General features: G+C 40.0%; 1 protein-coding gene across 3 annotated transcripts in view; it reads left to right on the forward strand.

Moving 5' to 3' along the window:
* LOC146801870 (high affinity choline transporter 1-like) overlaps nucleotides 1-16,719 on the forward strand; it is a 275,265-nt gene that overhangs the window by 187,964 nt on the left and 70,582 nt on the right. For 2 of the 3 annotated variants that reach the window (XM_085621396.1, XM_085621398.1), the window contains exon 2: nucleotides 4,380-4,493. The exons of the other annotated variant lie outside the window; for it this stretch is intronic. In XM_085621396.1, the coding sequence (XP_085477522.1) occupies nucleotides 4,380-4,493 (114 nt within the window). The remainder of the gene's footprint in view (nucleotides 1-4,379; nucleotides 4,494-16,719) is intronic. 3 annotated transcript variants of the gene reach the window in all.

Raw genomic sequence — 16,719 nt, forward strand, 5'->3', positions numbered from 1 at the left:
GACAAAATGATAATCCTAGCGAAAGAATTTGGTTTAGTTAATGTTACTTCTGACAGGTTAATAACCGTGTTGTCATTTTCAATTATTTTTTCTCTTCTCCTTTTGTTTCTCTTTTTTTGTGTCGTTGGAGTATTCAGCGGCCTTAGAGTCTGTCTTCTGTCCAGACTTAAAAAATCCAGCTCCTCTGCCAGTGTGAGTCTCCTTTTGTCCATATTTGCACCTGTTGTCATCATTCCCCCATCGTCAGACTCTGTCTTGCTTGCTAGGGAGCTCAGGTCTGAGGTGGACGCTTCTTCATTTGTTTCTCTCATGGCTGTTTTATGGACATTGGGACCTGTTGAGTTTGCTTTCACAAATTTTTGACGTTTCACATTATCAAATTTGCATGCAAATGTAAATATCTGGCCTGTTTCGTAGTCAATTTTTTCCCGAATAAATTTAAAAGCTTTCCTTATTTTTATGGTATCTTCATGTTTCTTCAGCCGTGCCTTGATTTCATTTCTCATTTTATTTATATTTTCTTGATTTTCACATTTATGTAAATCGTTGTTTAATTTGTCTATTTCCTTATTCAATTCTTCACGGTCAATTTGTGCATATTTAATACAAATTTTCACCAGTCTCATAGAAGCATCAAGATTGCTTTCTCCCCATTCTGTTAACATTTTGGGGTTTGGATTGTCAAAACTTGGCGCAAGCATTATCCTAAGTCCACGGGGCACTCTCCCTGCTTCCTCTTATTGCTCCCACCACTTTGTTATTTCTGCGCACATTTTTTTCTCTACGATCTTTAATACAGTTTTACTGTCATTGTCTTGATTTGCACCAGTTGGTCCACCTCTCGCGCTATCTTCCCTTATATATATATTCACAAAAAAAATCCAAAGGTTACAGGGACGTTATAGTAGTTAGGCTCAGATATCACTCATACAAAACCATTGAAATTCAGCAGTTATAGTTACCTGAGCTAACTATAAGTTACGTCCCCGCAATGCACTACTTATGAATTCACACATTACATCACTCATAACATGGTCAGAGATATCACTCATGATATCACTGATGACATCTCAAATAACATCACTGATGACATCATTGACAGACCCTCTCACACACCCACTCACACCCCCATGCAGTCTCTCTGACACCCCCTCATATGTCCTGATAAGCACTCACTTACCCATTCATAGACCCATACAACTACTCTTTGATTTTTGCCTCAGATTCAAGACTCTGTCTCGATATAGCGGACCCCAGGACCAGGACTTAAGGGGCAGGGTATTCCTACCCTGCCCTCTTTTTTTAATCAGTTTTATTGGGACTCGGCCGAAGCCGAGTCCCAAGATGTTATGTTATGTTATAAGATTTTGTTAAGTACACATTTCACACGAAGGTCTCAAAGCGCTAGCCTATCCAGAGGAACAGTAGAGGAGAAGGGATAAAGAGAGCAGGCAGGAGGAAGAGAGCTCAAAACAGCCAGGTTTTGAGAGCCTTTCCAAATTTTCTATGGTCGGTCCCCATACGTAGATGCAGAGGGAGTGAGTTCCATAAGGTGGGGGCAAGATGCGAAAAAGATCTTCTGCCATTTCTGGTGGTACGAATCTTGAGTCGGAAAAAGAAGATGGTTATTGGTGAATCTGAGAGTTCTGAAGGGGTTATACCTGATCAGTTTTTTTGCAAGATAATGTGGTCCATGTCCAGAGATGGTTTTGTGGACCAGACAGTTAATCTTCAATGTTATGCATTTCGTGATGAGAAGCCAGTGGAGAGCTCTCAAACTTGGTATCGAGGGGGATCGGGAGGGTAGATTTAATACCAGTCTGGCAGTTGTGTTTTGGAGGACCTGTAATTTGGTGAGGAGCTCTTCATTGATGGAGGCCATCAGGGCGTTTCCATAGTCTTGCCGACTGATGATTATTCCTTGAACCAGGGGCATTCTGGATGACAGTGGAACCCATTTGAAGATCTTACGAAGACTGCGCATTAATCCATAACAAATGCAGGCCACATGATTGACATGATCAGTCATGGAGAGGTGGTTGTCAATCAGCACCTCTAGGTTATGAGCTACCGACTTAGGAGATGGACTATGAACCAAAATTAGGAGGCCACCAATCCCCCGACCACAATGTTTTGGCTTTGCCGAAGAGGATGATTTCCGTCTTGCTGGCATTAAGTTGCAAATGATTGGTTTGCATCCAGTATATAAGACATACACTTCATGAATCGAAGTTTGGTATCAGTCGGATCGGGGCCTAACGTGATTAGCAGCTGAGTATCGTCAGCATACGATACTGTGTTGAAGCCGTATGATTTGATGACACTGGCTAGGGGTGCCACGTACAGGTTGAAGAGTGTGGGGCTTAAGATGGAGCCCTGGGGGACACTTTTGTGAATGGAGCCTCATTTAACCTTGCAAAGGGTAGTACTGACTTCCTCTTGAGTGAATTCACTGAATTCATTCAGGGAAGTTAGATTGGGGGTATGGTCACTGAGTAATCAATGGTCCTGATTTTCACCAGCCTTATGGGGAAAGAGGCTATGAATGTTGTTGATTTTGTCCACAAAAAAGGTGGACAAAGTGTACGCCCACTCTTGCGAAATAAGTTGTTCCGGCTGACATGAGGTGGGACTGGTGAATTCTTTAAATATTTTATAAAGTTCTTTATACGAGTTGGAAGCCTTATTTATTCTGTTGCCTAGATACGTTTTTTTGGCCATTGCTATATGATCAAGTTAGCGTCTACGGGTGGATTTATAGGCCTGTCTGTCATTGTCACTTTTAGAATGCCTCCACTTGCGTTCTGCTTTCCTGCCAGCTAGCTTATCAGATTTTAGGTCAGCAGTAAACCAAGGTGACGTTTTGTGATTACGTTTGACTTTTATTACGGGAGCAATGATGTCAAGGACCTGACTGATTTCTACCTCAAAAGATTCAACTGCAGAATTAAGGTTGTCTGTGGTAAGCTGGGAGGGAGTGGTGAAATGGTGAGAGAAAGTGGCTAAATTGACTTTATTCCACAGCCTATTCAATATTGGTTCTTTACATGGGTTGCTTTGAGTAGAGACTGTCTGTAAGGAACATTTTAAGATGGCTGCCAACACTTCCTGGTTGAAGCGTTGGCAGCCAATCAGATATCAACATGACTCTTTAACCTTTGTTTTCTTTCTGTGAATTTCTAATGTTTTTAAATGCTTATTCCTAGCTATAATGTCCCTGTAACCTTTGTTTTTTCAGTGATGCGTTGTAAAGCCTGCATTTTGATGTCATACGTGGTTCAGACCACGTTGTAAATGCTGCTACCCCTTTGTGTTTACTGTAGACTAGGCAGTGGGCTTCTTCTTTTTCATATTTCAAGGATTAAGTGTCTAGTAAAGTAAACCTCTAACTTTTTATTAAGTATGACGAATTGTTGGGCCAATCTAGTGGCTATTTATTTTGGCATCTCTCTACGCATGGTGGAGTAATGTTTGTGTAATTGTAAGCCTTTTTATAAACAAACCACAGGGAATCCCGCTATGTCGGATTCTGGTGTTCTCCCACCTGTTTTGCCAGGTGTCCGAGTACCGAACCCAATTTTACTGCTTGCTAATTCTCCCTGGAAAAAAATAACAAAAATCTTTGGCTGCAACATACCAAGGCCCTAGCCAGAAATTAGCTTTCCATTTCCTTCCTTATTTCTTAAACCAGGCCAGATTGGGAACATAAACCAACTTGACCGATTCAGCTGGACCGGTCCCCGGGAGGAGGGGTGCTAGTGAGAAGCCGGGGGCATGGAGGGTGCTAGAGCTGCTTTTGTTAGAAGGGGGCCGATACTGCAGTACTGCTGCAAAACCCGTCCCCAGTACGAAAACCGCCTCCACTGTTCGAAAACTGATCTCCACCTCTCCAGCCCACTGGGAAAATGCCTGGTGTCCCCTAGGGCCAATCCTGCCCTGCCTCAAAACCCCATCCACCATCCCCACTGCAGACAGAGACCACAGTATACATTTACTGTCTGCTCAGAAGAGGGAATTCCATGTAGGTTTACAAACAGCAATTCTTGTCCCAGACAGTAAACCCCTATTGCATGTATTTGCACAGTACTGGTGCAATATTATCGCTCTGTAACCTTATTTTTGAGAGTGGATTTACCTCCCTGCCAGTACCATAAAACTTGTAATCAACCCTATTGTGGTATACTTAGGCATTTTGCAAAAGGACGAGAGTGCAATATAATTGGACAAAATATGACTGCCTACTAGAGAATAATACCAAAGGGATGCTGGCATGTCAAAGGCCATCTTTGAATGTTTGTTAATTCTCTGTTATTTATTATTATAGCATGTTCTTTCTGTAAGTTTTTATAAAACTATTTATTGTCTCTCATTTTTTTCAGCAACATGGGTTGGAGGAGCTTACATTAATGGAACAGCAGAAATAGCGTATCTTCCCAGCAGAGGACTAGCCTGGGTCACAGCTCCATTAGGGTTCTCACTAACCTTCATTATTGGTAAAAAAGAAATCGTGGTTAATTTACATGAATAAAATATATGCATATCTGTCAATTCCTTAAAATTATTAACTTTCACTGTGAGGGAAAGAGTGATGTTCAAGGCCTTGTGTTTGGCACATATGACTTTGTATGGTGAAGGGCCTACTTTGCTGAAAAGAAAGCTCTCTTGGTATACTCCCAGAAGAACCATACCCTTAGCACATTTTAGGAAAGTTAATATCTTCAAACTCAGAAGAAAGAACTGGGGAGGTAGGAGCTTTATCCACATAACACTGGAATAGTCTACCCTACCAGCTTAGAGCTCAGTCTAACCTTTCCAGTTTCAAGAAACAACTGAAAACCCGATTATTCTCCTATTGGGGGGGATCATTCATAGGCCCTACTTGGTGATTATTGTTTAGCTCTTTTCACTCACTTTCTTGCATAGCAGACTCAGCACCCAGATGCCGTTGGCCTTCATGTGCTATATAAAACTCTTCAGTATCAATATCAATATTATTTACAAAGCAGTAAAAGCTAAGAAAGTACATAAGATATCATTTTGAGAGGAAGATAATTTATTGATGTCCGATTTATAACAGGAGAATCCTACAGATTGGTGATGTTAACTGGTATAAACACTTGCAGCTGATATCTGCAGGTAACGTTAATATATAGAATTATAGATGGGGAAAAGTGAATTATGGGGATATTTTTTACTGAGGGAATCTGAGTAACATCAAATAGAAACAAGAGAAAAGCTTGAGTTGTCTAAGATGTCACATAGGACAGAGTTGAAAAACATTATTGTAATTCACTTTTTACCATCTATAATTTTCTGTTATGTATGGCACCCAATTTCATCTGCCGTGCTTGCAAGTGCTACTCAGAGGTGGAGTCATTATGGGGGAGTCATAAATAACATTGTCTCCATTATGTATCCTTGTCTCATAGGTAAAAAAAGTATCTTACCTGCTATCATGGACCATCCTTCACCACCATCCCTGCCTTTCCTCCCCTCCTACAGATGTTCTTTCTGCTTTCAGTCAAAGCAGGCAAGCAATGCTGTACTGACAAGCTCTCAGGAAGGCCTTTAAGTCTGGCCTGGAATGCCTTTATTGATAAAGTGGTTGACCAAGCAGAGAATTTCCTGAAGACAATGTGTGCACTACTGAAAAAATGCTTTGACAGTTTTATGACAATTCTTGACCGTGAATGACACAAAATTAATCAATGGAATCACAAAAGAACCACATAGTCAAAAATGTGTATACATAAACATTTTCATTGTTTCACAGAACGAATAGTATCACATTGGTATCAATTAATAATAACGATTACAGTTGAATTGAACCATGTTGTGTAGTTAACGCCATGTGTAATACAAAATCATACAAAATAATACAATCTTCTTGATTCGGGTTCCACCCAATTGGGTGATGCCCTATGCATTTTGGGACGGATTGTACATTCTTATGGGGCTACTGAAAAATGAACAAAATGTAATAAATAATTACTGACACGCTGAAATAACCATTGGCATTGGCTACCAAATTTTTGCCACACCCCACTGGGTCAAACAACAACATAATTAGTAAATCCGTAGCATGAAGATCACCTGCATGCATACCAAGATAAAAAAATTCAAACAGTGTGTAACCTCTTAAACCAGTCGCTGGTGCTAGAAATTGAAGGAAAAGAAACCTAGAGCCCCCCACATATTTATAGCAAATATTCCACTGGTGCCCACATTTCCATGCAAGAAGTGCTAGAAAGCGTCTAGAAAAAAATGTGGCAACATGAGTAGCATCAGTGTGCCAAAAATTCCTAAACTGTTATAGACATGCGTTGTGTTTATACTTAATAGAGGGTGAATGATAACAACAACCAATACTTACTGCCCCACGTAGACAGCGTATAGGATGTATATAGTGGAATAGAGCCGTATAATCCTGAAAGCATAACCTGATCTACGTGAAAAATACTGTGTCATAGTGTGCTCGAAAAAGCAAAGAAACGGAAACGGTGCCGAAGACAAAAATACCTTGCACTTAGGATGAAAATCCACTAGGCTTGGCTGTACCTATGTGACATGAATAAAATAAACGCATGAAAGGCGTCGCTCAGACGTTAGCCACAATTAAATTATCAGAGTTTGTCCACTAACGGACAGGGCTTACCCCATCAGAAATGTAGTCTTCATGTTCCTGGTAGAACTGAAGAGTGCTGGAAGTCACTATCTGATGTCTCCTACATATACATGAAAATGTTCCCGCGACTTCATTGAAACGGTCACCTGATCGTGACTCCACCCAGAGCTGGAACCATCCAAGTTTCATCGACTTTACGACGGCCATGTTGGAAGGGTGAATTAAACAACGATCTTACAATAAAAAATTCGACCGGTCTGACTATTTTAAATGACCCAACATGCAAATTCCAGAAAGGAACCAAACCTGATGGGAAAGTAATGGAGGTGAAATGAAAGTGATATGAAAAACACCCGCTACCACAAGGTAATCATCAAATAAAAAACACGATATACAAAATACATCGGATGAAAAAAGTTAACATAATCCGCCCGAAGCAATGACACGGTACGGTTAAACAGCATGTCACTGGCGTTTACAAGTGTGCAATGAAAGAGGAGTACCTCAGCCTAGCGCAAGTGTTTGTACATGTGAAGCTAAAACGAAAAAATCAAAAAGTAACCCAGTTTAACATGGTGTGCTAGTTGTGATGTGGGGTAAATACACAAAAGGGCATGATCTTGTGACACCCAAGGGATGTAACTACATTGCACTGTGGTATTAGACAATGGTGTTTGAGCAACATTGCAAACAAAGAGCACAATCCTGTTACATTAAGATTGCTTCACGTAAATATCATAGGTGATTCATCACAGAGTGGCCTCAAATTACAGCGAGGTAACATAAGTAATACAGCAAATAGGCAATGCCATCATTATAAAACAATTGATAATGTTGTTAAAACATAACTAATGGTTATACAAAGCATAACGTGGAAAATAAAGTAAATATGTGTAAATCCATTGCCCTTTATGTGAAAAGTGAATGGCTGAAGAGGTACAGATAGACCTTCTTACTAATCTAACCCATTATAAAAAGCAACTTAGGTCAAGTTTGTCATTGAGACCCAGTGGCATCATTGTGTTAAATTACTTTTCCAAAAAGCTTCTTTTTGGGACAGTATTTTGCTTGGATTACTTGGATTAGAATAACGTTCCACATCTCCCACACAAAGGGCAGGCCACACGCTGGGCTGTATATGTTCAGACTTAGAAACCCTTGAAGTCAAGCCTCCCGTTGATCAAACATGGACAGATCACAAATTAATTCCCTTCGATATCCTGACAAAGAATAGGCCTCCCAGTAGGGACCATATTAAGGCCTCACAACAAGACAAGGCTAGATGGAAGCAACTATTAGGACATCCAGATCTCCTTTCTAAGGCCCTCATGGGCAGACCCAAGATGCTAGGAGACCCCACAGCAGATAACCAGCTTTTTGGGCAGTGGATACATGTCTTGAAAGATCAGCTGGTACCCCCGGTCCCACGTTATAGTTCCTCAAAAAGGAAACCCTCGGCCCCATGGTGTTCACAATCATTAAAATAGCTACAAGGGCAAGTCAGGTCGTTAGAACGCATATGGTGTCGAAACTACGATGTAAATGAGCTTAAAAATTTCAAAACAGCTCTCAGAAAATATCATGCCCTGATCAATACCTCCAAAAAAGCATATTATACCGAGGCTATTAAAACTTCCGACAACAATCAGAAAGAGATTTTTTAAATAGTTAATCTTTTTACAAACCCCAAAAATCTACAACAAGAGATTTTCCCCTCTCAGAGTCTCTGTAATAGGATAGCAGATTTCTTTGAAGAGAAGGTTCAGAAACTACTAAAAGATTTCCCTCCTCCCACTCTCCCTTCCACAAATAATGAAATCTCCGGAGACATAGGCTTAAAGGCCAGCATACTTGCTCTGCCAATCACATTAGAAGAATCACGCCTTGTGATCATGTCCATTAAATCAGGATCCCCCTTTGATTCTTGCCCCCCTACCCTATTACATGCTCTCATCGATATTGTGAATCCCAATATAAATAACATAATTAACTCTTCCCTTGCTACAGCAAAGATCCCAGTAGAATGGAAATTTGCTGCAGTAAAACCACTCCAAAAGAAACAACTGGCGGATCCTACTACTCTTTCTAACCTACGCCCCATCTCACTCCTTCCCAGTCTGTGTAAGCACACTGAAATATGTGTCAACAGGCAACTCACAACGTTCTTGGAGAAAACGAATTCGCTGCACACTAATCAATCAGGTTTTAGAGCACAACACTCTACAGAATACGCACTAGTGTATATGACTGAATCCCTAAGAGCTGCCCTTGATCAGGGAAAGAGAGCAGTCTTGGTGTTATTAGACCTGTCAGCTGCTTTCGACACGGTCTCACATGTTATTCTTTTAGACCGTCTCGCTTCATCTGGCATATCGGGCACTGTCCTAGAATGGCTAAATGAATTTCCTACAAGATCGCCGTCAAGTGATCACATAAGGCCAATATAACTCTCAGGAAAAGGCACTCCTATCAGTGGTTCCCCAGGGTGCAAGCCTGAGCCTGACCCTCTTCAATGCCTATATGGCCCCGCTAATTAAACTAATATCGTCCTTTAATATAAACACGATCTCTTATGCGGACGACATGCAGCTAATCTTGGTCATGGACAATGAAACTACCCAGGCGGAAGAAAATCTCAGAAACTGTCTCACAGCGACTTTCAGTTGGATGAACAACAACCACCTGCGGTGTAACTCTGAGAAAACCGAAATCCTACCAATAGGCCAAGAAAACCTTTTCTCGCCCAATCTCTGGTGGCCAGCTAATACTACTCCCCCTCCAAACACAGTGAACGTGGTTAGGAATCTCGGAAAAAATTTCGACATCTCCCTATCATTTAAACAACAATCCCTGGCAGTTGCTGGTACCTGCTTCCACATAACAAAAAGCCTTAAGATTTTTTTTTATCTAATTCCCATCTCAGCAGGACAAACCATTGCCGTCGCCCTTATCCCTTCCAGGCTGGATTACTGTAACAGTCTATATGCAGGAACTAATAAATCAGTACTGCATAAGCTCCAGATGGTCCAGCATGCGGCTGCACGGCTGGTACTGAAATGGCCCAGGCGATCGTCCACTTCAGCGGCCCTAGATATCCTACACTGGCTACCAATTCACAAACACGTCTTGTTCAAGGTCCTCATCATCACTTTTAGGGTCTTCCATTCTCTAGGCCCCCAATACCTGCGTACTAGTTTTAAGCGCTATGTTCCCTCCCAAAGCTTAAGATCAGCAAGTGACAATCAGCTGAAAATACCCGCCTTCAGATTGGTGTCAAAGGTAGGAAAGTCACTCACAGTCTTAGGCTCAAAGGCCTGGAATAAACTTCCCTCAAAACTTTGCCAGATTACATCAGAGTCCCTGTTTAGGAAGGCACTAAAAACCTGGATTTTTGGTGCACCTGACCTGCTCTGCAAAACGCTGATCTGATCTCCCATTCCTACCGTTAGCAGTAACCAGTTCTTCTTTCCAACTTGGTTTTTCCGTTTCAGCGCCAAGATGCTCCTCAGAGTGATAGTTGCGCTATACAAATACACCATTACATTACATTACATCTGAAGCTTCTTTTGGTTGCACTTTTTCAGGACAAGGAATCGTACTTGAGCTATGTTGTGACATTGCTCTAAACAGTGAACTACCAAATTAGATTTGGTATTCTTGGTCCGGATCATACTTTTATGTTCTCTGATCCTTATTTAGATTTTTCTTTTTGTTTTCCCTTTTTAGAGTAATCCACAGGGGCAGTAAATAACGTTTGTGGTATTACAGTCTGATGAATGTTTCAATGTAATCTTTTCTCCTGTTCTAGGATGTGTAATAAGGTTCTGCTGGATCACATTGTTGCAATGAATCCAATTGCTACATTTTCTCATACCTAAGAAATTTGAGATGAGTTTATCCTTTTTCGCAGATAGCAACTCCTTCAGGTATTTGCTTATCGTGTAGGCAAGTAATGGTGGTTCAAGAAAAGAATTTCCAAAATCCGGTTCATGTTGCAGTAATTCCCACTGCTTACTAATCGCCTTCTTGATGCTTCATGATCTAGTGGAGAATTTAGACATGAAAACAAGGAGGTTGGTTACTGGTTTTTGTTTAATGATGAGTAATTCATTGCAATCAATATTTTTAATGGGTCTCTCTGCTTTCTTCACGATATCCGAAGGGTACCCTCGTTGTAGAAATCTTTGTTTGATGCGGGCGATATCGCATCATTTGGGATTATGGTAAATTCTGGATCAAATGAGGAGAGTGGAATCTTTGAAACAGCAATGTGTTGTTTCGATTGGTGGGCTTAACAAATACACTGGTGTTTAATCCTTGATAATTTTTTTCAACCAGGACATCCAGAAATGGTAATTGGGTATTACTAATGATATGCGTGCATTGTGTCCTACTATTTTTGGTGTTTAACAGCGTGATGTTCTTTTTCAAAGATTCTTCTGTGTTGGACCAAATAAAAAATATATCTTCTATATACCGACAATACATAACCAGGTGTTCACTCCATGTGGGATTTTCATAAATGTGTTCTTGTTCAAAGGCAGCCATAAAGATATTCGCATATGTTGGAGCCCCCCCTGAACTCCATGGAGGTCCCACTTATTTGCAAGAAGAATTCTTCACCCCAACGAAAATAGCTATGCTGCAAACAGAATTGAAGTAATTCCAATAGGAACACTTTGTGAGCACGGTTCTTGAAGTGGAATTGAGGTGTAGAGCGAGGTAAAATCTATCGTACACAACAACCATTCTTTGATGTTAGTGGTGTTCAAATTTTGTAAGTGTGAAAGGAAGTCAGTCGTATCTCGTATGTACAATTTCCAAGAGCATACGATAGGCTGTAAAAACTGATCAATATATTTTCCTAAAGGTTCAAACAATGACCCACATCCAGACACAATGGGTCTGAAAGGTGGGTCGATGGGGTCTTTACGTATTTTTGGTAACATATACATATGGGGTCTTGCTTGATCAAAAAGCTTCGAGTTTTAGAAGTGATCCAATCCATGTCTAAAGCATTGTCTAGAATCCTGATTAATACTTGCATAATCTCGATTGTGGGGTCATGATCCAATTTGAGGTATGTTGTTTCATCAGCCAGATGTTCTAATACCTTGCTTTGATAATATGAGTTATCCATAACGACAAGAGCGCCTCATTTATCAGCTTGCTGAAAAACCTAATTTTCGTTGTTGGCTAACTGATTTAAGATTGATTTCTCAGACTTGGATAAATTCCAACCTTTTCGTGGTTTGAACTCTAATCTGTTAAGATCTTGTTTCACTAGAGATTCAAACATGTCAAGCATTTTATGAGACGCAGGTGATGTAAAGGTGCTTTTGTGTCTGAACTCAAGATAATCATGATTACGATTCTCTGATCGGTAATGACGTTATAAAAAAAATGCCGCAATCTTAGAGACTGCATAAACCCGAACAATGCAATTTCTGTTTCTTGAATATTAGTATTGTACGTAGGTACGAATGATGTGCCTTTATTTAAGATTTACAATTGTTTTGATGTCAGCGACTGTGATGAAATGTTGATTACGATATTTTCTGACTCCGTAGGTTTTGCCTGCCCTTTTCTTTTGCTTTTTCCTTTTCCTCTGCAGATTTTGATGCACTTCCAGTTGGTTTTGGAGGCATTGGATCTGGTGGTTGTGTGGGATGTTGGCCTTTGGACAAATAAGACTTAGTTTGGCTCATTACGCGAAGGTCTGCATTCTCAGTTTCTGTTTGACTGCCGGAGGCAGTCTCATTTCTTGTTGTGTCTTGATTGAGAGGAGTCCTTGAAGGTAAAATTTCACGATCTGAGACAATGCTTTCTTTGGAGGAAGTATGCGGATTCTTGAATGGTTTACGTTGTGCATACATGTCAGCCCATGTATATACTTCATTAAGACAATAATCTATAGTATCTCTCTTAAATTTCCTTAGTTTCTGTTCTTGTAGTTCGTTACCATAACTTTCCAGTTTGGTGTTAATCTGTTCCAATGTTTCAGACCATTCTTCTGGATCCTTGCGGCTTGATAGTTCTTGGTGGATGTTATGGATCTCTTCTTCTAGTTCTCTTATAGTTTTGGATAGCTCTTCCACGATAAGTAAGATTAAATCCAAGGAACACTTATTTAGCACCACATACCATTTGTCCATGAATGGCTTATTAAATTGAAAACAAAAAAGCATGGGTTTTATGGCTAGTCACAAACCTCGAGGGATTCTTCTGGGTTTATGAAATTGAATTACTGTGGAAGCGTGAAGCCTTTGGTTGAGTTCTCTTCGAGAAATGAATTCCAGGTGCTTGAGTTGCTGAGTTGAGTTGCTGAGTTCACTTTTCTGAACATATCACATAAAGGGCAATGGATTTACACATATTTACTTTATTTTCCACTTTATGCTTTGTATAACCATAGGTTATGTTTTAACAACGTTGTCAATTGTTTTATAATGATGAGATTGCCTATTTGCTGTATCACTTATGTTACCTCACTGTAATTTGCGGCCACTCTGTGATGAATCACCTATGATAATTATGTGAAGCAAGTCTATTGTAACAGGATTGTGCTCTTTGTTTGCAATGTTGCTCAAACACCATTGTCTAATACCACAGTGCAAAGTAGTGACATCCCTTGGGTGTCACAAGATCATGCTCTTTTGTGTATTTACCCCACATCGCGACTAGCACACCATGTTAAACTGGGTTACTTTTTAATTTTTTTGTTTTAGCTTCACATGTAAGAACACTTGCGCTAGGCTGAGGTACTCCTCTCTCATTGCACACATGTAAACGCCAGTGACATGATGTTTAACCATACAGTGTCATTGCTTCGGGCGGTTTAAGTTCACTTTTTTCGTCCGATATATTTTGCATATCGTGTTTTTTATTTGGTGATTACCTTGTGGTAGCTGTTGTTTTTCATATCACTTTAATTTCACCTCCATTACTTTCCCATTAGATTTCGTTCCTTTCAGGAATTTTCATGTTTGATCATTTAAAATAGTCCTACCGGTCGAATTTTTTATTGTAAGATCGTTGTTTAATTCACCCTTCCAATATGGCCGCCGTAAAGTTGATGAAACATGGATGGTTCCGGCTCTGGGTGGAGTCACAAGCAGGTGACGTTTCAATGAAGTCACAGGAACATTTTCATGTAAATGTAGGATGCATCAGATAGTGACTTCCATCACTCTTCAGTTTTTCCAGTAACATGAAGTCTACATTTCTGATCGGGTAAGCCCAGTCCGCTAGTGGACAAACTCTGGTAATTTAATTGTGGCTAACGTCAGAGCAACGAGTTTCTTGTGTTTCTTTTATTCATGTCACATAGGTACAGCCAAGCCTAGTGGTTTTTCATCCTAAGTGCATGGTATTTTAATCTTCGGCACTGTTTCTTTGTTTTTTCGAGCACATCTATAACAGAGTATTTATTAGGTATACCCGATTATGCTTTCAGGAGTATACGGCTCTATTCCACTATATATATCCTATACACCGTCTACGTGTGGCAGTAAATATTGGTTGTTGTTCTCATTTACACTCGTTTAAGTATAAACACAACGCATGTCTATGACCGTTTTGGAATTTTTGGTACACTGATGCTACTCATGTTGTCACCTTTTTTTCTAGACACTTTCTAGCACTTCTTGCATGGAATTGTGGGCACCAGGGAATATTGGTTATAACTATGTGGGGGACTGTAAGTTTCTTTTCATTCAATTTCTAACACCAGCGACTCAGTGAAGCGGTTACACACTGTTTGAATTTTTTAATCTTGGTATGCATGCAGGTGATCTTCATGCTACGGATTTACTCATTATTTTGTTGTTTGACCCAGTGGGGTGAGGCAAAAATGTGGTAGCCAATGCCAGTGGTTATTTCAGCGTGTCAGTAATTATTGGTTACATTTTGTTCATTTTTCAGTGGCCCCTGAAGAAGGGACAATCCGTCCCGAAATGCGAGTGGAACCCGAATCAAAAAGATTGTATTATATTGTATGATTTTGTATCTATTTTATAACTATACAACATGGTTCAATTCAACTGTAATCATTATTATCAATTGATAGCAATGTGATACTATTCGCTCTGTGAAACAATGAAAATGTTTATGTATACACATTTTTGACTATGTGGTTCTTTTTTGATTACATTGATTAATGTTGTGTCATTCATGGTCAAGAATTGTCATAAAACTGTCAAAGCATTTTTTAAGTAGTGCACACAGTATCTTCAGGCAATTCTCTGCTTGATCAACCACTTTATCAATTCTAGATGTGGGACGGGCAGCCCACAAATACTGTGTAGCACACTTTACCAGTCAAACTAGGTGAACCGTTATCACATAGCATCATTTTTGAAATATTTTTTGCTGTGTGCACCACTTAAAACTTTTCAGCTGGAATGCCTTTATGCCAGAACAACAGTGGGTAAGCAGTTTTGTAAACAACTATTCCTATGTCACAGCAGTGGGTTATAAGATTCAGAAATGGAAATAAACAACATAGGTTCTCAAGGAAAGCCATACATAGCATCACAGTTAACAGCTGTGGGAGTGCCACCCCATCTTCATCCTTCGGAGCTCAACAAAATGTGTAATATTAACTGAGTGATTGTAAACTTTGCTTTGTTCAATGCTACGATATGGCACAAATATGTTAGCCCGTTCGGTAATAAGCAATTGCCAGAAGGTGTGGGTGCTTGATAATTGGTATTGCTTCATCACTGATTGACAAGTTTTTGTGTGTTTCAATAGATAAATGGGTGAATCTGAGTTGTGTAAACTTCTGAATGGAGTGAGTGACAGGATAAATTAATGAATAATTCAATGGAAGGACAATTAATGGGTATGTGTTTGCATATAGAGGTTAATGGGAGCATATATGGATGAATGGTTACATAACTGAGAGATGGATGGCTGTATAGCTGGGTGAATGAGTAGGTGAGTGCATGGATGAGTGCATACAGATCACAACAATCTTTTGGGTTGAGGTTTTGGAAGAAGTGACATGAAATGCTAGGAATTACTAATAATATGCTAGTGTAAGCATTGCACCAGGGCTGGACACCATTGCACCAACACTGTCCACAATGTATATAGAAATACCACCATAAGGCAGTGGAAGGAGTATGCCACCATTATGCCACGGGTTTCAACAGTTTGACAAGAGTTGTCGCAATTTTGCCTTGGCGAGAATTGTGCTCATGGTCAACAAAACGATACCATGGATGGCCTCATTCCATCCCATCTTATCTATCAAATTGAACTACAGGCAGCTACAGGCAGGCAAAGAATGATGCTTGGTTTATAAAGAATACACACTATTCACAAACAACGGTATGCTCCATGTTCGTTGCTAATTACCCAAAAAGGGAAGAAACTCACAGCACTTACTTTCAATAGAAAGATACTCATTTATTATGCTTTTTATTAAGAAATGTCTAGATATCCTAATGGAGACTTTATATAACACAAGAATACATCAACAACACGGAAACACAGGAGCATGTCACAATATCAGCACAACACAACAACACAACAAAAACACACAGCCCAAAAGCAACACAAACAAACACAACTCGAAAATACAACAGTAACACAACACACACCACAATTGTACTGTTCTGCTGATGTTTTCTAGGTGTATTGTGCTACATAATTTATAATGTTATTGCTTTGTTCTGTGCTATTTTTGTACTAATGTCTTGTATTTAGCTTGTTTTTAGTATGTTGTGTTGCTGGTATTTTGTTGTGTTGTATTAGTGTTTTTGTTGCTGTGCTGTATTATTATGTTATTGTTTTGTTACTGTCTGTTGCTGTGCAACTGGTCATGTGTTTTGTGTTATCATTATTGTTGCACTGCTATTATGAGGTGTTATTCTATATTTATTGTTGTGTTTTGTTATTATTGACTGGGGTGTTTCTTTGAAGACTTGGTCCTGTGAGGCTGTGGCTGTATTTCTCTGCATCTCTCCTGCCGACCTCGCAGCACCCGCTCCGCGGGTGCTGCTTCGTGATCTGGGGCAGAGGCACTTTGGACGGCTAGAAGGAGCCCAGTTCCGTGGGCTCCTACAGGAAGCTTGCATCAGGGCTGC

Source organism: Triturus cristatus, chromosome 8, assembly GCF_964204655.1.
Source record: "Triturus cristatus chromosome 8, aTriCri1.1, whole genome shotgun sequence".
Classification (NCBI taxonomy): Eukaryota; Metazoa; Chordata; class Amphibia; order Caudata; family Salamandridae; genus Triturus; species Triturus cristatus.